This window comes from Sinohyriopsis cumingii, chromosome 16 (assembly GCF_028554795.1).
Source record: "Sinohyriopsis cumingii isolate HCF-2022 chromosome 16, ASM2855479v2, whole genome shotgun sequence".
NCBI lineage: Eukaryota > Metazoa > Mollusca > Bivalvia > Unionida > Unionidae > Sinohyriopsis > Sinohyriopsis cumingii.
In genome coordinates, this window is record NC_142976.1 from 11,106,725 (window position 1) to 11,129,430 (window position 22,706).

At 34.8% G+C, this 22,706-nt stretch overlaps 2 protein-coding genes across 2 annotated transcripts in view; one reads left to right on the plus strand and one right to left on the minus strand.

The window, feature by feature from the left end:
• Positions 1-22,706, plus strand: part of LOC149779943 (leucine-rich repeat and coiled-coil domain-containing protein 1-like) — a 476,629-nt gene that overhangs the window by 88,227 nt on the left and 365,696 nt on the right. The gene's annotated exons all lie outside the window — the stretch shown is intronic.
• LOC149779944 (FMRFamide receptor-like) lies at positions 18,024-21,937 on the minus strand. Its single transcript, XM_089936641.1, has one exon. It carries the CDS (start codon positions 21,935-21,937, stop codon positions 20,819-20,821), a length of 1,119 nt encoding a protein of 372 aa, XP_089792767.1. The 3' UTR covers positions 18,024-20,818.

A 22,706-nucleotide genomic window follows, 5' to 3' on the forward strand; every position in this document is an offset into this window, starting at 1 on the left:
AGGTACTTGATGATAAATTTGGAATACACACAGAGAGAAAAATAATTTTTAATGTTCAGGTACTTGATGATAAATTTGGAATACACACAGAGAGAAAAATAATTTTTAATGTTCAGGTACTTGATGATAAATTTGGAATACACACAGAGAGAAAAATAATTTTTAATGTTCAGGTACTTGATGATAAATTTGGAATACACACAGAGAGAAAAATAATTTTTAATGTTCAGGTACTTGATGATAAATTTGGAATACACACAGAGAGAAAAATAATTTTTAATGTTCAGGTACTTGATGATAAATTTGGAATACACACAGAGAGAAAAATAATTTTTAATGTTCAGGTACTTGATGATAAATTTGGAATACACACAGAGAAAAATAATTTTTAATGTTCAGGTACTTGATGATAAATTTGGAATACACACAGAGAGAAAAATAATTTTTAATGTTCAGGTACTTAATGATAAATTTGGAATACACACAGAGAGAAAAATAATTTTTAATGTTCAGGTACTTGATGATAAATTTGGAATACACACAGAGAGAAAAATAATTTTTAATGTTCAGGTACTTGATGATAAATTTGGAATACACACAGAGAGAAAAATAATTTTTAATGTTCAGGTACTTGATGATAAATTTGGAATACACACAGAGAGAAAAATAATTTTTAATGTTCAGGTACTTGATGATAAATTTGGAATACACACAGAGAGAAAAATAATTTTTAATGTTCAGGTACTTGATGATAAATTTGGAATACACACAGAGAGAAAAATAATTTTTAATGTTCAGGTACTTGATGATAAATTTGGAATACACACAGAGAGAAAAATAATTTTTAATGTTCAGGTACTTAATGATAAATTTGGAATACACACAGAGAGAAAAATAATTTTTAATGTTCAGGTACTTGATGATAAATTTGGAATACACACAGAGAGAAAAATAATTTTTAATGTTCAGGTACTTGATGATAAATTTGGAATACTGGTATAACACTAATGATCTTATATTTCCATACTCTCATTAGCATCCCAGCTCTTGATTATGTCCATTGTTGGGGCACATGGGGTCATGAGGTTATGCCCTTTGATATGCTAACAGCTCATCCCTGAGCATACCTGTGTTTCAAGGAACACATTTCTTTTTTGGTCACCTGGCAATAAGACCAAGTGAGGTTAATTGGTAAAGGTTTTCACCCATCAGCAAATGCTATATTTTCACAAAATCACTGGACCAGTTTTGCCTAGATTTGGCAGAGAGCATCCTGAATTGAAGAGCTTTCTAATTTATGCAACTGATGGCAACCTGCTGTAATTAAAAAGAGAAAAAAAGTATATGGCTTCTCCTGATAAATCAGTAGCAGAATTGGATTAAATTTGAAAGAAAGCAACCTAGCTGGAAGACATTTGATATTTATATAAATTACGCCAACCTGCCTTCAGATCTTGCTGCCATTGCTAAAAATATAAGAAAAAAATCCATTGTCTCATCAAAGGTCACTATTTTCATCATCTTCTAGAAACCAACAAGAATGGTTTTGACCAAACCTGACAGAGAACATCCTGACCTAAATGCCCTTACAGTTTAAACAGGTTATGGCAATCCACCATCAAATATGGCCATCATCACACAAAAAAAAATAGATCAACCTTTCAGTCATGATATTTGGCAGAAAACATCCTGTCATGAAGACCTTTCAGTGATGATATTTGACAGAAAACATCCTGTCATGAAGACCTTTCAGTGATGATATTTGGCAGAAAACATCCTGTCATGAAGACCTTTCAGAATTATATAAAATAATATGTATCTGCAATCAAATATGGTTATCATTACTAAAAATAGAAAAACCTTGGAATGAATTCTTCAAAGCCACCGATGGAATATGATGAAACTCAATAGAAAGGGTCATGGTTTGAACACCTTTTATGTTTGTACAGATGATGCTGAGCCATCATCAAATGTAGCCATCATTACCAAAGAAAAGCCAAATCTTCTGAATGGCAAAATTGAATTGAACCAAAATTAATAGAAAGCATCCTGTCATGAAAGCCTTTTAAATTTATGCAAATGGTACCAATCTGCTGTCAGATATGGCCATAGATTAAAACAATGGAAAAACTTTAAATGATTTCCTCTCAAAAACCACTCTTTAGAATTTTACGAAATTGACAGAAAGCATTTTGCTATAAAGGGCTTCACATGTGTACATTTGATACCAATCTGCCATCAAATAAAGTTTCTTTTATTAAAAATATAAGAAACATTAATAGCCTTCTCAATAATGATTTAACAGACTTTGATCAAATTTGACAGAAAGTGTCTTAGTTTGAATGCCTTTCAGATTTATACCACTGATCCTGTTCATCATGAAAATATCGCTGCAGTTACCAAAATGAAAATATTTACACAGCTTTAAAAAAAATAAAAATAAACAGCATTCAACCTATGGCATTATGTACAACCTATAAACAGCATTCAACCTATGGCATTGTGTACAACCTATAAACAGCATTCAACCTATGGGATACAACCTATAAACAGCATTCTGCACTGTCTACAATTGCTCAAGCAATAGGTAAGTTCCATGCAATGTCCACTTTTACACAATTATACTGCTGCAACTAGGGCAGTAAAACTCAATTCATTCACTACAAGCCATGATATGGGCATCCATGTTGACTGCTGTATCCAGTCTATGATGGACAACAGCATGGATGGATTAATTTCCACTGGAAACCCAGTCTATGATGGACAACAGCATGAATGGATTAATTTCCACTGGAAACCCAGTCTATGATGGACAACAGCATGGATGGATTAATTTCCACTGGAAACCCAGTGTATGATGGACAACAGCATGAATGGATTAATTTCCACTGGAAACCCAGTCTATGATGGACAACAGCATGGATGGATTAATTTCAACTGGAAAACCCAGTGTATGATGGACAACAGCATGAATGGATTAATTTCCACTGGAAACCCAGTCTATGATGGACAACAGCATGGATGGATTAATTTCAACTGGAAAACCCAGTCTATGATGGACAACAGCATGAATGGATTAATTTCCACTGGAAACCCAGTCTATGATGGACAACAGCATGAATGGATTAATTTCCACTGGAAACCCAGTCTATGATGGACAGCAGCATGGATGGATTAATTTCCACTGGAAACACAAGTTTTCCATGATACAATAATACACATTGCTTGTACTGTATCCATGAAAACAAGAATTTACATGTAATTAGAAGCCTTGTTACAGATTTTATTACCTGGTGGGAACTTAATTTCAATCAGTATTGAACTAGAGCTATTCAAAACATAATGATCATGTACATCAGCTTTCCTGGTAATGAAGATAATACACAGGTCATGTGCTCTAAATGGGCAAATGCTGATGAAATAATTCTCAAAGCTGCAGGAGCTGGTTAAGTTCATTCTGATATGCCGATGGAGTTAATAAGCATGCATCAACATTTACATTTGTCTTAAGTGAAGACAAAGTTAGGTAACTTTTTGGTCGAAAAAGTTTATTTTTTCATTTTCTTAATACTAGAATTTCGCTATGAAAACACTGCAGTTGTGCAATTGACAGTTCATAACATTTATGGATTATACTTTTTTTAAACAATCTTTATATGTCAGAATTAATTATAAATATGTAAAAAGTGTCTTTAATGTAGAGACATAAAGATTAGACATTTATGTTTCTTTGATACTAACAAATCCTTGCAACAGAAAAGTTACTGTGACCTATTTTTCATGTTTTCAGTGACTGTTGGTTAAGTTTTTGTGTTCATTGTTTAGTTCTTGATGGTATAAGTTTTGCACACTGTATACATTAGCCTACCATAAATCTTTTTCTGGTGACACTGCATTGAAAGCTTGAATAAAAAGATTTATACAGTGATAAAATATGAATGTTAATGACTGAATATATATTGTTTTTTTTATGCTTGTCCATGATTTATTGGATTTTCCAGGAGAAATAATTTTGATTATTCACTTGAGTGAATTCTTAAAATATTGGTTCGTTGCAGTCAGTGTGTGTGTGATTTGGATTTTTAACATAGCTTTAACAATTTTTCAATCATATCACTACGATGTCTGCAGTTTTGCAGTTTATAATGATGTCTAGCACTGGGGCATCATGTCACAGACATGTAGCATGATGTTGCACCCAGTCACATTATCCAGACACCAGGCCATCCAGGCCTAACACTAACCTCTTAATGCTGAGCGCCAAGCAAGGCAGCTGTTAGTACCATTTTTGATAGTCTTTTCATTGCAGTCAGTAGACATTGATAACATTATGACCGAGAAATTTAATCTGCCCTTGTGTCACTTGCTCCATCTACTGTTTAACATTGCTACCATTTATGCAGATGTGCCATTTTCAGATTCCACAATGTGCTTACGATTTTTTCTTCATTTGTTTGGATTTATGTGTTTTTTACACTCTGAATGTGGAAAGAGAATTATGTGACTACTGATATTTTCTGTGCAAATAAAATAGAAGAATATAAACATCATCATACAGGATACCATCATCTACATCAGACTGTTATACATATTGCTAGCCAATAAGGATATCCTTGAGCTTAAAATAAACAGAAAATTTGCTTGGTCCAAGTGAGGAACAAATATATTTTATCCCATGGATATATATATATGTGTGTGTGTGTGTGTGTGTGTTTTGGATTTTTAACGTAGCTTTAACAATTTTTCAGATATTGCTATCATGTCTGCAATATATTTAATGTTACAGGTTACTCAGCATGTTTATTGCTTGCTGTGCATGTAGATTGGTATGTATGCAAATAAGAACAATGGATTGAATAATTTTCTCATGATGTCTCAGTGGTAGTGGCTAATCAAGGGGATTATTCATGCATGTAACAGTGATCATTGTGGTTGTTACCCATGAGATGTGCAAAGCTTGTTTCCTATAGCACTTGTAATTTGGCCCCAGTGTCACTAAACTTATCAAATTTTCTTTGAATTGGAGATAGTTTTCTTCCTTAAATTCAGAATTATTGAGTTTTGGGACAAACTCCAGGAGTTGGACTAGGACGTGAGTGGGCACATTGTCTGCAGTTCTTGTTTCCCATGAAACTCTACACGCCTATATCCCTTCATTGTGTGGTATGTTTGTGTACAAAAATGTGACATCTAAGGAAATAAGCAATGTATCTGGCAGTAATGGTTCACTTACTTTGCTTTGCCAGGCACAAATAAAATTATCTTTTTGCAGCCGATACATTTTCTTTTAAATAGTTCTCTAAATTTGCTTATTAGTCACCCAGTAGCCTATAATTAATACTATAGCAATGAAATATCCTGGATATAATTTGTGCTTACATAAATTTACATAAAATAACAGATGTTATGGCTCATTGATTTCTAGGTCAATATACAATATTTTCCAACATTAACAACAAGTTGAAATAAACTGGTTGAACATAATAAATTTAAAGGTTTCATTCCTGTAGAAATAGTCATGTAAAGTTTTTCAAACACAACAGGTTTTTCTGTTTTATTTGTTGGTCTTGTCTGTGTTTTGTATTTCCCTTTGATGAAAGACTCATTAAGAGTTGAAAGTGCTCAGGCTAATTAGATACTAGTTTTGCACTGTTCAATGTCAGTTTATTGCACACACACACATATATATATATAACTTTTATGTCCTGTCACAGGAACCAACAATGTGCCAGACTTTAAAATCATTTTAGTCTTAATTGCATGTCTGCATCATAATTAATGTTATTATTGGCATATGGAGACCACTGAAAGTTTTGCAGAAGCAAGATGTAATTGTCGACTGAATTCTGGGACTTTTTTGCTGATTGATTTTCAGCAACATTATACAATGGCACTGTTTAGTAGGTCAGGCTCTATCAAAATATTTTATATGATAACTTCAGCAGTAGGGCTTCTGTAGCAAACATGGAAGCCCTATTTTTGACATCTCTGGAATGTCTAAGCTAGTTTTGATATAAAATTTTGTTGGACTGTTTCTTAGGACATGCTGTATCAAAATTATTATTAGAGTTTATTTCCTAGCAGTGGTATGGCTTGCATAGCAACCAGGTAGATGACCTATTTTCAACTTCTTATTTAGAATGGTTGAACAAATTTGGATCAGACAAGGTAGAAGTGCTTATTTGGACATATTCTGTCAAAATTATGTCAGTAGAATCTCCCCCAGCATTGGTGTGGCTTTGACATCAAAGATGTGAAAAACCTATTTTGAATTTCTTCAGAAGGACTGATCCAGTTGGATCAAACTTTGTAATGTATGAATGTTTTTTGGACATGCTTCATCAAAGTTATGTCTTGGGTAGCTTCTCTAGCAAATGTGTAACTTCCAAAGCAGTTGAGTGAAAAAGATCTATAGTTAATACTTATCACCATCAAATGTGGATATTTTTTTATTTATGTATGAGGGAAAAAATGCCATCATATAAAACTTTTTTCTTCAAAACTGCCTTACTATATCAGACCAGATGTGATAGGTATATTTGTTACATGAATTCCATACACACTTATTTAAAAGATGCCATAGCACCATTTAGTCCAGCCAAAGTTACACAAAGTAACAATGCAGCTAAAATATATGTCATGTACCTACCAAGTAGTTGGCATTCATCTAGACAATGGTGTTTTTCAACCCTAGGTACTAGCGTTATGGCTACATTTGCCTTTTAAACCAATGTAAATCCAGGTGAGTGATATCAGACACTTGGGTCTCTAGCATTTAAAAGCCATCCTGTGTGTGTTCAACTATCTTTGTAGCCCTGGTGGTCTGCCAGCAGATTTTTTTAAATATTTGAAACCTGACTATTATGTCACAATTGATCAAGTTGTTTCCTCCACATCAAAGTACATAGTGTATTAATAGGTATAGTAAGTAATTTGAGCCATTTTGATACACATGTACCCGAAATCCATGTAAGAAAGGACACCTGATCCACCAGAGTGACACTCTAGCATACCTATGCAGAGTTTATATATTGTCTGATGTTGGTGTAGGCAGAGTTTGTATGGTTTTCTTGATGGCAGTTTCAGGGTTAGGGTTGTAATGATTAGTTGTAAACAGGTTCAAAATCAGATTGTTACAGATGTAATTGTTTTGGACACACTCTTGAGGCTTGTATGCCAGTATGCATATTACAGACCTATTTTGTCAGTCATTGTTGAATTTAGGAATTTCAAAAAGACTGATGTATTTTGATTCACAATGCCATTAAATCCACAGGATCTGCATTTGTGTGATTAACTGTAATGCAAGTGATTAGGCGTGTGACATTTGATAGACATATAATGGAGGCAGCATGTGATAGCACTAATCTGTCCAATTACAGTTCTCACCCAACTGTTTGAATTTACAGTCATATTACACTGAGCTATTTCAAATTTAGAAAATCAAAACATTTTTAAAAAATTCTTCTTGTACTTTTGCTTACAGATTTGTATTCCTAGAGACATAAAATGGCAAAGTGAAAAACATGCTATGCACTACTTTAATGAAGTTATGGTCATTGGTCACTATAAAAATGTTTGCAAGCATTGTAATATAAGTGACTTATCAAAAACTTTTGAAAAAAATCCACACCTTGTACTTAATATTCTGTCAGGTGAAGGTACTAAAGGAAGTAGAATAAAATCCACATGTTGTACTTAATATCCTGTCAAGTATGGTACCACAGGAAATCAGTATGAAATCTGCATTTTGTACTTAATAGCCTGTCAAGGATTATACCACAGGAAATCAGTATAAAACCAGCATTTTGTACTTAATAGCCTGTCAAGGATGGTACCACAGTAAAGCAGTATAAAACCTGCATTTTGTACTTAATAGCCTGTCAGATGATGGTACTACAGGAAATCAGTATAAAACCCACATGTTGTACTTAATAGCCTGTCAGATGATGGTACTACAGGAAATCAGTATAAAACCCACATGTTGTACTTAATAGCCTGTCAGGTGATGGAACCACAGGAAAGCAGTATAAAATCCACTTCTTATAGCAGTGCCAGTGCCAGACAAAAAATGAAAGCTCTTAGATTCATTCTAGAAACTTGTAGCATGCTGTAACCTACTCAGCTCCACCTACTCCCACCATGCAAGAAAATTATATACATGTACTAGATATTTTCTGTCTGTTATGTTTTGATGGTCATCCCATCAGGAACTGCACTGCATTAGTTCCACCTTACCAAAAACACATTTAGTGTGACTAGAGTTAGTGCTTAATAATGTATACTTTGCAGAATTTCCTGGTTGAGAGTTGAACCAATATGTGCACTTATATTTCACAATATCAGGATTTCCACAGCATTATGACTTTAGTTTTACTCAACAATGGCAAAAACAAACAAATGAATTTTTAAAGAACATCTCACATTTGCTCATCATGAAAAAATATTCTTACTTGAGACAGATTATTTGACCTACTAATGTAATATGCCCCTACATGTTTTAAAACTCTACGAGTCACAGATCAGAAGAGCCTATAGCGTGATCTTTTGTCTGTTGTCTGTCATCCATCGGTCCATTAGCACAAGCATTGTTATCGCTACTTCTCCTAAACTACTGGGAGGATTGCCATAAAACTTTACACACATATTTAACGCATAGTCTAATTGGTCATGACAGAAAATGGCACTGCTCAGATGTCCACTATAATCAGCACATTGGCCATCTTGAAAATCTCATTATTGCTACTCTTGAATGGATGGTCATATCAAAATGGGATTTTCACTCAAAGACTTCTTATAATGTCAGTTGTGTCTTAAATGAAAATGGCAATCTGGCTTTATTTCCTGATTAGAAAGTCATCCTGACTTAGGGTTTTCACCAAAAGACTTCATATCACATGACTTCTTATGATGTTTAGCTAGTCCTGTATGAAAATGGTGCCAGTCTGATGTGTAACATGGCACAGTCCTATATGAAAATGGTGAGTCTCATTTCTAATATGGCACAGTCCTATATGAAAATGGTGCCAGTCTGACGTAAATATGGCTGCCACAGTGGCCAGCTTGAAAATCTTGTCATCACTACTTCTAAATGAATTCTTCTCTCAGCATGTGTTTTTCACTAAAACACATTATGTAATGTTTTGTTGATCCTAAATTAAAATGGGGTGCTGTTCTGACATTCATTATGTGGCCATTTTCAAAATCTTGTTTTCACTATTCTTCTTAAATGAAAACTCAATTTGACATAGGATTTTCATTGGAAGAGTTCTTATGGTGTTTAGTTGGTCTTAAATGAAAATGGTTGCCATCTTGAAAATATTGTTATCTCACTCCTCTCAAATGGTGCCACATGTATATCCAGTATTTCTGTCATGATGACCATCTTGAAAATGTTGCCACTACTCCCTTGAATAAATGTTCATTATGACATTGGGATGTCACCATAAGATTTCTAATAGTGTCTTTTTTATCTTACATAAAAATTGTCCAGTCTGACGCACAACAGCAGCTTTAAATTTGAAAATCTTGCAATTGCTGAAGAATATCAGAGATAGTTTCAACACTCAGCAGTTAAAATGAAGAAATGATATAATATCTTGAATTACTGGAATGTCTTTCCAACCAGAACATCAGTCCCTTCCAGAGAATTTTGTTTAAGGAAGTTTCTTTCTTTCCAAACCAAACAATGAATTGAATATATAGCAGAGTGTTTGGTAGGTGTTAAAGTGGGTAGTAGGATAACAGTGATTGAGAGGTAGAGGATAACAATGCTATGGAAAACAAAAAAACAAAAAAACATAATTCTAAAAGCCTTGTGAGCAGCCCTGGTGATGGACAGCATGTACAATGCATGTGTGGTGTAATATAGGCAGTACTTGGTCATTGTGACAGGTCAGTTAAAAACATGATTAGAAAAACAAAGGCTAGAAGCTGTTTTGGATAAAAGCACATGCACCATGACTGATTGATCACAGTTATCAACAGTGACAGCTAATCATGCGTATCGAAAATACTACATAAAACCTTGATTTTCATCCTTTTAAACAGATCAAAACCTGAAATGAGTTGCAGGATAAATTAAGTCAGTCATCTCATCACAAGATTACCTAAGATTGAAGTGAATGAGTCAGATGTGCCCTCTTGATAAGTGCCCTATTACCTAATGATATTAATAAAGTACAGTAAATATGTGTAGGGTAATAACAATTAATAAATATGTGTAGGGTAATAACAATTAATAAATATGTGTAGGGTAATAACAATTAATATATACATGTTGCTGTTCATTAAGAAATTAGAATGAAAAGTTGTGTATATAAACCATAATTAATCAAAATTATTATTTTTATTGAGTTCAGCACATTTTATTTTATTGAGATGTAAATATTTTGGCTGATATGAAGCAGAGGCTAATATCTCTATTACACGGCTCTGCAAAACAACATTTTGAGTGAATCCTGTAATTATTATATGCCCACTATAAGATATGATGTTGTCTGTCCATCCATTTGTGAGTTTTTTTATATACTAATTTCTTCTCTGTACATTAGCTCATTTCTCCACCAGCTACACTAATCAGACTATGCACACAAGATAAAAAACAAAGTTTATTGATTTCAGAGCTAAACATTTAAAGCTCAAGGTCACATTGACTCAGAAGGAAATCATTTCTGTACAGTAATGTTAGTTCTACAAGACATACCTGGAACAAACTTGGCTTGTGGATGGCTTGATCTTTGCATATGTTAAGAGTCTGTTAATTTTGGGTTCAAAATGACAGACGTCAAGGACACTGTAACTGAAAGATGGAAAATGGTTTTTGCACAAATGTTTTAGTGCTTGACTATGTACCTTCATCAAAGATATTGGATGACTTATGCCCTGGGTAGAATGAAACCTTTTAACTTAGGTTTTAGTCAATGTGACTGATAGAAATGGTTTTTTTCTTCATAATAACATATCTTGATCAAACTTAATGGAGGGCTGGCATTTAAGGTATGGAAGAATCCTGTTTGCTTTTGATGGTCAGAAAGTAAAGAGCATTGTGCCTCAGGGAAAATTTGGTTTTAAAGTTATAAGGGCATTGTGCCTCAAAGAAAAATTGTTTTTATAGTTAAGGGCATTGCATCTCAAAGAAAAATTGGTTTCAGAGTTAATGGCATTGTGTCTCAAGGAAAAATTGTTTTAAGAGTTAATGGCATTGTGCCTCTAAGAAAAATTTGTTTCAGAGTTAAGGGCATTATGCCTCAAGGATTCTGAAAAAATGGCAGCTCAAGGACACGCAAATGCTAGGCCTAGACTAAAAGTTGGCGCTGTTCCAGACATAATGTTGAATATTTTAAATCCTGGGAAAAGTGTTAAACGTGCAAATTATGAAAATATTCAGAAGGCTGAGTAAGTGACCACAAAATGCAACAATCAATTCACAGTTATTTTATCTACACCAGCAGTGCTAAAAATAAATCTGATAGCCCGACCCCCTGGGCCCCTCTGGTTATAGTTCCGGCCCATCCTGTATTCAAAGTGAGGTGCCCGTCAGGCTTGTCGAAACAAAAATTGTTTGCCTGAGGAAACTTTAATCGCGCTGGTGAAATGAGTAAATGTATTTTCAAGATGTTGACATACATGCCTTAACACGGCACAATCTAAATCAAATCACTACTGTCCAAGGTGAAATTTAGATTTGATTTTAATCAAATGGAGGCTTTGCCAAAAATAAGATTCTAAACCATTTCATGTTTCAAGAAAACACAATTTTCAGTAATCTTATAAAAATTACAAATTAAAAAAAAAATCATTGTATACATGTAGTATGTATAAACGGTAATCTGTAATGATTGGAACTGATATAAAACTATTCCTTGGGCAGTTTAAATAGCAGCAATTAAAAGAAAAGAGGTCAAAGTTTCAAATTAAATGGCTGACAATAGAAACTGGGGGGGTGACTATTAACCCAACCCCCAACCCCTTGCTCCAATGTGCAAGCGCCCATGGGACGTACCTTTTCTCCATGTGATACGCCTTATTATTCCCCCAGGATAAGCCCATTTTGCATATTCTGGTCAGCTCTGACTAAATTGCAAAATAGCTGAAGTTTTGATTTAAGTACGCAAACAATGAAGCCTGTGTGACTAATGAACATACTCTTATCCTTGCATTGATCTTGTGAAAAGAACTGCTCTTCGGACATACTTCAAAGAAGCCATGTTCGACAGTGTGTGTATGTGTAAGCACCAGCAATTGATTGCCAAATAAACGTTGCCTATTTTGTTGTTACTTACGATGGCATGGACTTCAGGTTTAAGTCTTAATGCATGTAACACTGTTTGCTGAACAAAATATTTATTCAGAATTAGTTCTTTAGGGCCACATATACTGCATGGTATATTTTGTTTTATTTCTTGTAATTTAATCATGGTAATTAAACTTTACATATACGGTAGATGAATGTCAGGTGTTAACTGGCCGAGTTTCTTTGGCGGAAATGGAGATGCGATTTTGTTTGCAGAGAAAATTTCACAGTGATCATTCATTTAAGCTAATTGGTGACAATTTTATTCTTTTAATTTTTGTATGCTATAGTACTGTTGTAGTTGTTTAAAACATCTGAAATTTACTTGAATAATGTTTAATTTTCACGTTCTATTACTGAAGAAGAAAAAAAAAAACTTGTGTGATATTAATTATTTCGTCCAGTGCTGGATTTAGATGTGTGTGCGTGTGATTTGAATTTTTAACGTAGCTTTAACAATTTTTCAGTCATATCACTATGAAGTCTGCATTGTGGCAGTTTAGACTGTGCTTGCATACATTATATCTATTTATAAATGGTTTGGGGTTGTTTTTTTTTTCTTCTGACAAATGAAAATTGACAGACATAATGTAATAATCGGGACTTTGCTTTGAAAAATTTGGAGATATTACGAGATCAGGATGTAGATGAGGAAATACCCCCAAAATCGGGATGTTTTTCTCCCGGCTTGAGAGTTGACAGGTATGAACTGTCCGGGCTTGTGGAATTTCAGTCAGGGCTTGAGTTTATTTAAGTCACCAGCCTGGGGCCTGTCCCTAAAACATTTCTTTTAGCACTGACTAGTACAATACATAAACTATTATATCAGACTGCAGATTCAAGTTTTGAATGTGCAACCCAAATGTGGTCTCCTTCTGTCTGCCTCACTCGCCATTGTTTATGTTTGTATTCGAGGACTGGCTAGTATTGCGTCATGGTACCATGTGATTTGTCGTCTCATCAAAACTCGGAAAAACTTAGGAATTTACGGAATCGTGGTATTTTCCATGCAATAAAATCACTACCCGCTTGCGATATTTAATTTATAAACGTGACATTCAAATTAAAATCTGTAGAGAATTACATACGTAAAAGGAAAATTTTGATTTCTAGTCTCCTTTAAACAGATTTCTACGTTTTAGACCTCTCCAATCCTGATCTGTAATTTTACTGTAGATTTGCAAACCAGTACTATATATACCAGTGTATAATGTGCACCAGGTGGCACAGACCCATTCTCGTACAGTACATTATGCATATCAGGGAACCAGTACTATGTGTGTACCTGTGTATATTGTTGACCCAAATGACACAGACCTAGTCTAATATAATGCATTATGCACTGGCAGATCAGGGATCCACTTGTTATGACTCCTTTGTCTGAAACTATGCAACAGAAAGAAGCAAAACCAACAAGTTTAGTTTAATCAACAAATAGTTTATTTCCTTATGTTACACAGTGAAAATTTAAGAGGAACTTGCAATATTTTCAATTAAATATATACAAAAACTAAATGTTGTATCACAAGTCTAAAAATATAGAATTTTCTATTGAATTCAGTGTCTTGAATGTACTGATGTACCACTAGTGTTGACTGTCTTGATTCATACATGATGTCAGGTCTTGAACTTAAATTCAATCAATTATCATGACAGAAATCAGGTAGACAAAACCCTCAGCCATGACAATAGTCAAGGAGGCCAAAAGTCTACCCTCAACCATGGACAAAGGGCAATCACACAGTATAAATTAATAGGTGCTATAAGATCAGGGAATCAGTACTATTATATCCCTGTGTATATTATTGACCCAAATGGCATAGACCCAGTCTCATATAGTGCATTAAACACTGATAAATTTATAATTTGATAAATTTAAACCTCCACTGAAGCAGATCTTTGTGAGCAGTATAGCTGAGGAACCATTAAACATATTTTAATGCAATTTGGTTTGTAGATTCTATCATAAACCTGGATTACCTTTTATTGGTTTTGTCATTCAACATATTCTGATGCAAATGCAGTTTGTTATGAACAGTGTCTCATATACCCACCCTCATATGTCTTTTATGAATTTAGTCTCATTTAGTAAAAATCCGGCTACGTGATTATTCATCTTTCTGACTTGGGTTTCTGCAGGATATTTTCATAAAAATGTTGCAGAAAATTTTAGCCAGCTTTGACTTGTGCTTTTTAGATTGATGAAACTTTAAATTAATTCAGTTTTGATCATTCCACATTATCATTGAATGGAGTTATATACCCATATTGCCCAGCATCTTCATTTGGTTTCCATAGCACAAATTTACTGATATGTGTTGGATTTCAGCCAAATTTGGCATTTAGTTTACATTGTTGCATCCTTAACTGAGATCAGTTTGCAGCATTCCTCATCATCATTCACAGTAGTGATGATTTCATATTTCCATTCTTCCTTAATTTAATACTTAAGCTTTGATTGATTGATATTGATGAGATCTAGTGTTGATTGATATTGATGAGATCTTGATTGATACATGACACTGTTCTATATGATTTCCTGCCAGTTTTCCCGACTTTGTTTTATTTCCAGCATTACATAATGTACAAGAGTTATTACCCCTGATTGCCCATCCTTCTCCATTTTCTTTCCACAGCAATACTTCATTAAGGGGGCGCTCACCAGTTATTATGTACTTTTGAGAGAGTGATATATGTAAGGTGAAGTTGCTTGTGTTTAAAACAAGCACAGTGTAGAAAATATGGCATACCTCTATACTACTTTAATGTAATGTGGCTGACATTTCTTGGATATTGTACTTTTGAAAATTGTACATGATCTAAGCACACTGCTAACTAAAATGACTGCTCCCTTGTACTAAAAAAATCAGCCTGAATTAGTCTAAAGTACACTATCCGTAGCAGCTATTAAAATTGGGAAAATGAATTTTGCCAGACTAGACAATACCACCTTCTGAAAGCGCAATGAATGAATTATCAAATATGTAAAATGTAAAAAAGTTATAGGCTCTTTTTTTTAATACAATTTACCTCTAAGTTCAGGAAGTGAAAATGACCAAGTGGAGCTAGCACTTTTTTTGAAAGGTGCATATCTGGAGTAAGTCCAGGCTTTATACTCTATAACCCAAAGTACACCCATCAATCATACACCAAAATAAACGTAATTAAAGGTTCTTTGAACTGTACCTAAGATATACAAGGTCTTTTTTAAATAGCCAGTATAATGAGTGAGGAAAGCCAGGGAAATTCTTTTTCTTTAAAATTCTAATCTAACCCTATGCAAAATACGAAACTGTAGAGCGTCACCTTAAAACAAATATAAAAATGTATGCAATTTTTTTTTCTTATTTTCATATCATTATGTATGATGTTCTGCATAAAATGGTACATTAATATTGATGTTAAGCATGAAAATAAGCTAATTATGCTCTCTTTGCTCTTGCTTACATAATTTGCTATCAGGCATGTATGTGTGAGCAGTGACCTTAATTATGGGGACATTAGAAGTCTTAGAATATAGGAATAGAGTCAACATAAATTTAAAACTTTTGCATTAAGTAAAGGAAATATATACTGAAAATGTTTCTTTTCATTTATTTGCAATGAAATTAAAAAATAGATGATGACAAAGCAAATTTGCTTCTTCCTTATTAAACAATAGGCAATTTTTTACCCTTTGACCTTTGACCTTTATGAACCTTATCTGTTCCAACCCTTTTCAAAATGTAAAATGTATTGTTGACATCTCAGGAATAATTCTGGCTAGTTTCCTGTTCCTGTCTTTCAGCATAACATTGGTTTCTATGTTGAAAAAATGTAATTTGAATTTTTAAAATAGCTCCCTTTTTATCATGGGTGGGGTGCGGGCTGGACTTGTTAGAGGCTCTGACACTAATAAATATTGTTCTGTGGGGGTAAATACAGGAGAATTATTCAAAAGGAATGTTTTCATGCTTGCGACTTAAATGTTTCAGCCATACAATCAAAATTAAATCATCCAATAATACCACCTATGTTCTCTTTAAGGGGGCACTCACCAGTTATTATGTATTTTTGAGAGAGTGACGTATGTAAGGTGAAGTTGTTTGCATTTAAAACATGTATGTTGGAGAGAATGTTGGCATACCTCTGTGCTACTTTAATGTAATAAGGCTGACATTTTCTTTGGATATTGTACTTTTGGAAATTGTACATGATCTAAGCACACTGCTAACTAAAATGACTGCTCCCTTGTACTAAAAAAAAATCAGCCTGAATTAGTGTAAAGTACACTATTCATAGTCGCTATTAAAATAGGAAAAATGAATTTTGCCAGACTAGATAATACCAGCTTCTGAAAGTGCAATGAATGAATTACCAAATATGTAAAAGGTAAGAAAAGTTATCAGCTCTTTTTTATACAATTTACCTCTGAAGTTCAGGAAGTGAAAATGACCGAATGGAGCTAGCACTTTTTTGAAAGGTGCACATTTGGAGTAAGGCCAAGCTGTATACTCTATAATCCATATTGCACCCATCAATCATACACCAAAATAAAGGGAATTAAAGGTTCTTTGAACTATTTCTAGGATATACAAGGTCTTTTTTAAATAGCCAGTATAAACAGGAAAGCCGGGGAAATTTCTTAAGAATTCTTACCCTATGCAAAATATGAAACTGCAGAGCGCCACCTTAGAAATGTTGTTGTTGTGGGTTTAATGCCATTTTTCAGCACACGATAGGCTATGCATAGCGGCCAGTATTAATGATGGAGTAAGAACCTGGGAAAACCCCGGGAAGAACCACCAACCCACGAGAAGTTACTGGCAAGCTTTCTCACATACCCACTTTGGCCGAATCCTAGATTCAAACCCACGCAGACACAGGTGAGATGGTAGTGATCTGTAACGGATAGCGCTTTAGACCATTCGGCCACTTGGGGCCCCCCCACTTAGAAATATTGAACTTTGAACCAAATGTAGCATGTTGTACCACATTATCATTAAGAAGTTACGGCCCCTGATGGCTAAATTTACTATCTGAAGCGTTACTTTACAAAGAAATGTTGGATTTAAACAAGCTTAGCATGCACCATTTTGTGAAAAGACCTTGAATGAGCTGAGTTTCTAGCAATCAACATCATCATTTAGAAGAGTTATGGCCCCTGAATGTCCTTGTTCTTCAAAGTTAGGTTTTCCATCAGATAGTCCATTGTTAAAGGCCTCTCAAAGCAAATTGTGGGCACTGGGGCCCTTTATGATTCATCCAGTGCAAGTTTCATTTGGAACAAAGAATGAAAAATTAATGTTGCCAGTTCTCCACAACTTTTGGTATTCTGCAAGAATTATTGAGGTGTTGTCAGTTCTGTACAATGTTTGGTATACTGCAAGGCCATTATCATTACCTTATATACATATATATTCACTTATAAGTTGGGTCCAGCTGCAAACTGCAGACTCAGATCTGCCATCACATAATGTGCCAGCAGGTCTAGGTCTATACAATTTGTTAAGAGTAATCATTAGAACCAATAAATAGACCCTGGTCTGCCTGCACATTATCCAATGGCAGATCAGGGTCTATGTTGTTTGCAGTTGGAGCTGACTTATAACACAAACATCAATATACAGTGCTTTAAAAATATATAAACATCAAGATTTTAATGCAAATAAAAGAATGAGCCTGATAGGAGTTATCTTAGGCAATGATTGTAGCAAATATATTGAGCATTGTATAAGCTGCAAGCACACGCATGTCTCTAAACTGCTACTCTCTTTGCTCCTGACCCCCCCCACCAGTATAAATTAATTTACTGCTTTGCTAAAAAATGATGACATTGATTGTCTCTTTAAATGTGAAATACACTGGCTGAGGGAAATACACTGGCAAAGGGGAGAGATAACACTGGCTGAGAAGAGAGATAACACTTAACAGAAATATCTCTGGATATATTTTGTACCTAATAAAAAGCCAAGTTTGATAAGTAAAATTAATTATGATATTGGTTTACTACAAAATATATTATAAAAACTTTTTCATACACTTTAGATCAAATAAAAAATTTCTTCCAAAACATAAACACCAACATGCACAACATATATACTTGCTAATGAGTTGAATCGAACTGCAGACAGCAAAGATCCAAATCTGCCATTGTGTAGTGTGTCAGCAGATCAGGGTCTGTGTTCTTTGTTCTACTGATTACTATGAACAAAAAGCATAGACCCAGATAAGCCAGCACATTATGTCACGGCAGATCTGGGTCTGTGCATTTTGTCTTTGGGCTCAACTTATAATCTGGTATATATGGTACCAGATGTATATAGCCGCCCTTTTATGTGACATTTATTCATCTCACAATTACTTTTATCTGACAGAAATATTGGAAACCATTGTGTTGTATAAAATTGAGTCTAATCAATGCAATTTCCGAGTGTGACACTAAGTTAAGCACAACATTTACTAATCTAGTGCAAAATGTATTCTTTTAACCTGTAGTCAGGCAAGCAGAATATCATGCCATTTAACCATAGTGTGGGTCTAGCTGCCTTTAGTAAGGGATGCTTTGCCTATTCATGCCATTTAACCATAGTGTGGGTCTAACTAGTAAGGGATGCCTTGCCTATTCATGCCATTTAACCATAGTGTGGGTCTAGCTAGTGTGGGATGCCTTGCCTATTTATGCAATTTAACCATAATGTGGGTCTAGCTAGTGTGGGATGCCTTGCCTATTCATGCCATTTAACCATAGTGGAGGTCTAGCTAGTGTGGGATGCCTTGCCTATTCATGCCATTTAATCATAGTGCAGGTCTAGCTAGTAAGGGATGCCTTGCCTATTCATGCCATTTAACCAGTGTGGGTCTAGCTAGTGTGGGATACCTTGCCTATTCATGCCATTTAACCATAGTGCAGGTCTAGCTAGTAAGGGATGCCTTGCCTATTCATGCCATTTAACCATAGTGCAGGTCTAGCTAGCAAGGGATGCTTTGCCTATTCATGCCATTTAACCATAATGTTGGTCTAACTAGCAAGGGATGCCTTGCCTATTCATGCCATTTAACCATAGTGCAGGTCTAGCTAGCAAGGGATGCCTTGCCTATTCATGCCATTTAACCATAATGTTGGTCTAACTTCCTTTAGTAAGGGATGCTTGGCCTATTCATGCCATACAACACTCTTTGCTATCACTGGATCCCATGACCAAAATCATAAAAGTATATAACCAAATGGGTTGAAAGAAAACAATTTGAAGCTTAGTTTTTTAAAAATCTTATTTTACCTTTTCAAAACACCATTATTAAACAACTTTTGATAATTTATATATGCACAAATCTTGTTATCACGCAAGAAATAAGAGCATGTATATTAGGATAATTTAGCGTATTTTACATTTTGACACATTAAATACTTCCCCCCAAAATTTACTGACACATTGAAAAAAAACAATTACACAGATAATGCCGTATATACTTGCTTACATGTCTAGTCTAGATCTGCCATTCCATAATGCACCAACAGATATGGATCTATACATTTGTTTGGAGTTTATGAGTAGACTAAACAACATGACCCTGGTCTGCTAGCACATTATGCTTTGGTTGATCAGGTATTTGTTGTTTGCAGTTGGATTTGACTTTTAAGTGAGTATATACGGCACCTACAAGGCCATTACTACCGAAGTGAAAAACCACTCCGGTGGCCTAGTGGTTAGAGCATCCGCCTCAGATGCAGGAGGCTGTGGATTTGATCCATGGCTGAGTCATACCTAAAACTTACAAAAATGGTACTAACAGCTGTCTCGCTTAGTGCTCAGCATTAAGAGTTTAGTGTTAGGACTGGTTGGCCTGGTCTCAGGATAATGTGACTGGGTGGGACATCATGCTACATGTCTGCGGCATGATGCCCCAGTGTTAGACATCACTATAAACTGCCACACTGCAGACATCATAGCGATATGACTAAAAAATTGTCACAGCTGCGTCAAAAATTCAAGTCACACACACACACACTGAAGTGAAAAATATAGATGATGCAACTAAGTTAAATAAAAATGGTGTAAAATGAATTGCACAATCCTGATGCAGCACGTTGCTTACAGGCATCATTGTGTATTATCTGATACCATTAAAAGTCAAAATTTAAGCCTATCTACCTATGTAAAGCACTAAGAGGAATAACTTGTTACAGAACAGCATAGTTATTTTGCTCATCAATGAGATTCTTCTAACCCCTTCCCCACTCCATATGGTTAACCTTGACTTCAGATTTTTTATTCCGTCTCTGTTATCCAGGAAAATTGTGAATAATTCTGAACCTTAATGACATGGTATTCTTTTATCTTTCACTTTTATTTTATCTAGGGGCAATCTTCAAGACAAGCTTGTTACCTTGAGAAATGTATGCAGCCTTCAAGTACTAAATTAATAGTCAAAATATTGTTAGATTTTCTGATATTACTTATAAAGTGTATTACATATGATAAGTTATTTTTCTTGTGCAACATATTTGGTGATGGTCAGTCAAATTTTTTGTATTCCGCTGACTTATAAAAGTGAAGATGTGTAATCATAAACTCTTGTTCCGTAGCCATTTACTCTCTGGCGCAGATATAGTGAACTTTCATGTGTTGTGTACTTGAATCTTGGTTTTTGCTTCCTCAGATTAAATATTTTGAGAAACACATGTCGAAACCTCTTTCCAACAATGCAGTACAACATAAAATTGATGGCAGAGTTGACAACAACTAGCAAGTTACTGATTGTTGTAAATTCCACATAAGCTATGGAACACCGAAGCTTGTTTTGGTCTGACATGGTGAAAATTATATTGTCAAAAAGAGCTGGTAGCTGACATGCAAGAAAGGTATTAATCAAAACAATTAGCATGACTGTTAGGTTTTTCTCCTTTGAGACAGATGCACTTATCACATTTCTGTCTAGTCGAGCGTTATTGACAGCACGAATAAGAAGGATGTTTAAAATGGATATGATCCCAAATGGGAGAAGAAACATAAAGATGAGGTAAGAGTATACAAAATACACTCGCTGAAAAGTTTTGTTCATTCCAAGGTCAGTGTATGTTACTTCTGGAACTGTTACATTGGAAAAACTATCATACACTTGGATGGTTTTGTACTCTAGGAAGCGTGGAATATTATATGTAATGGAGCAAAAAAAAATAATAAATATGACTCGTTTGGTTCTTGATAATGTGCAGGTATTTGCAGCATGGAGAGGTCGGCATACTGCAATATATCGTTCCACAGTGCAAGCTAGCGTTGTGTAGACAGTCCCTGTCTGAGCAATTAGAGCCACTGGATAAACAAATGGATGCATGTACTTGTAAGCGAAAAAGTAGTTCTGCATCACATTCTTTTCCAAATAAATTGTTGGCAGAGACATAAAGAGCACCATCGATAGCAAGACCAATATATCGTAGATAGCCAGAGATATCAGATAGTAAGATGTAGAGTTACGCATTTGGCAGTGACGAAGAACAATTATGGACAGAATATTTCCGATAAGCCCATACACAGCAATTATGTTAGCCACAACACCCCAGGTGTAATATTGGAATGTAACCATAGAATGAGATGCACATGTTTCTGTGACAGTTGCACTGGAGTTAGTGTCCTCTGATACAGCACTAATATTGTCTTCCATCGTGAAATATCTGAAATAAAAGAAAAATAGATTTCACTATTTTGTATTCATGTTTAAAATCAATTATCAGAAAATTGTATTGAATAATGGAATATTAAGAAAATATACAGATACTTTGTTAAGAATGCTCATAATCAGCAGAAAGGAGTTGTCTGTGAAGCTTTCAGCCTAACAAGCTTCCCTTCTCTCTATCAGCATACAATTTAAGGTCTGTTAAACCATTCTAGAAGATCAGGTCATTTTGCAGTTTTTATTTGCTACTACATACTTATCAGTCAAGTCCAACAGCAAACAGCATAGACCCTGATCTGCCATCTCACAATGTGCTGGCAGATCAGGGTTTATGTTTGTTTGTTCTACTGATTATTCGTAACAAAGTGCAAGGACAAATCTGGATCTGTGCAGTTTTCAGTTGGACTTAAAAATTAAGAATATTTGCTGGTGATTCAGACATTCCTGTAGAGTCTTAGCTTGTACACTTCATCAGCTAATGACAAGTCAGTCTTCTCGTGAATACTAATTATGTATTATATTTAATCCCCATTTTTCCACATATCTGCATTTTCCCCATTTCTCCAAGTTTCCCTATTGTTCCCGTTTCCCAAAATTTCCCCATGGTTCTCTCTTTATAAAAATGTCCCCTTTGTGTGTGTGTGTGTGTATGTGATTTGGATTTTTAATGTAGCTTTAACAATGTTTCAGTCATATTGCTATGATGTCTGCAGTTTGACAGTTTATAGTGATGTCTAGCACTGGGGAATCATGCCGC

What these genes read in the sequence shown, in the direction of transcription:
- LOC149779944 (XM_089936641.1), bottom strand. Translation starts at nt 21,937, where the DNA reads ATGGAAGACAATATTAGTGCTGTATCAGAGGACACTAACTCCAGTGCA.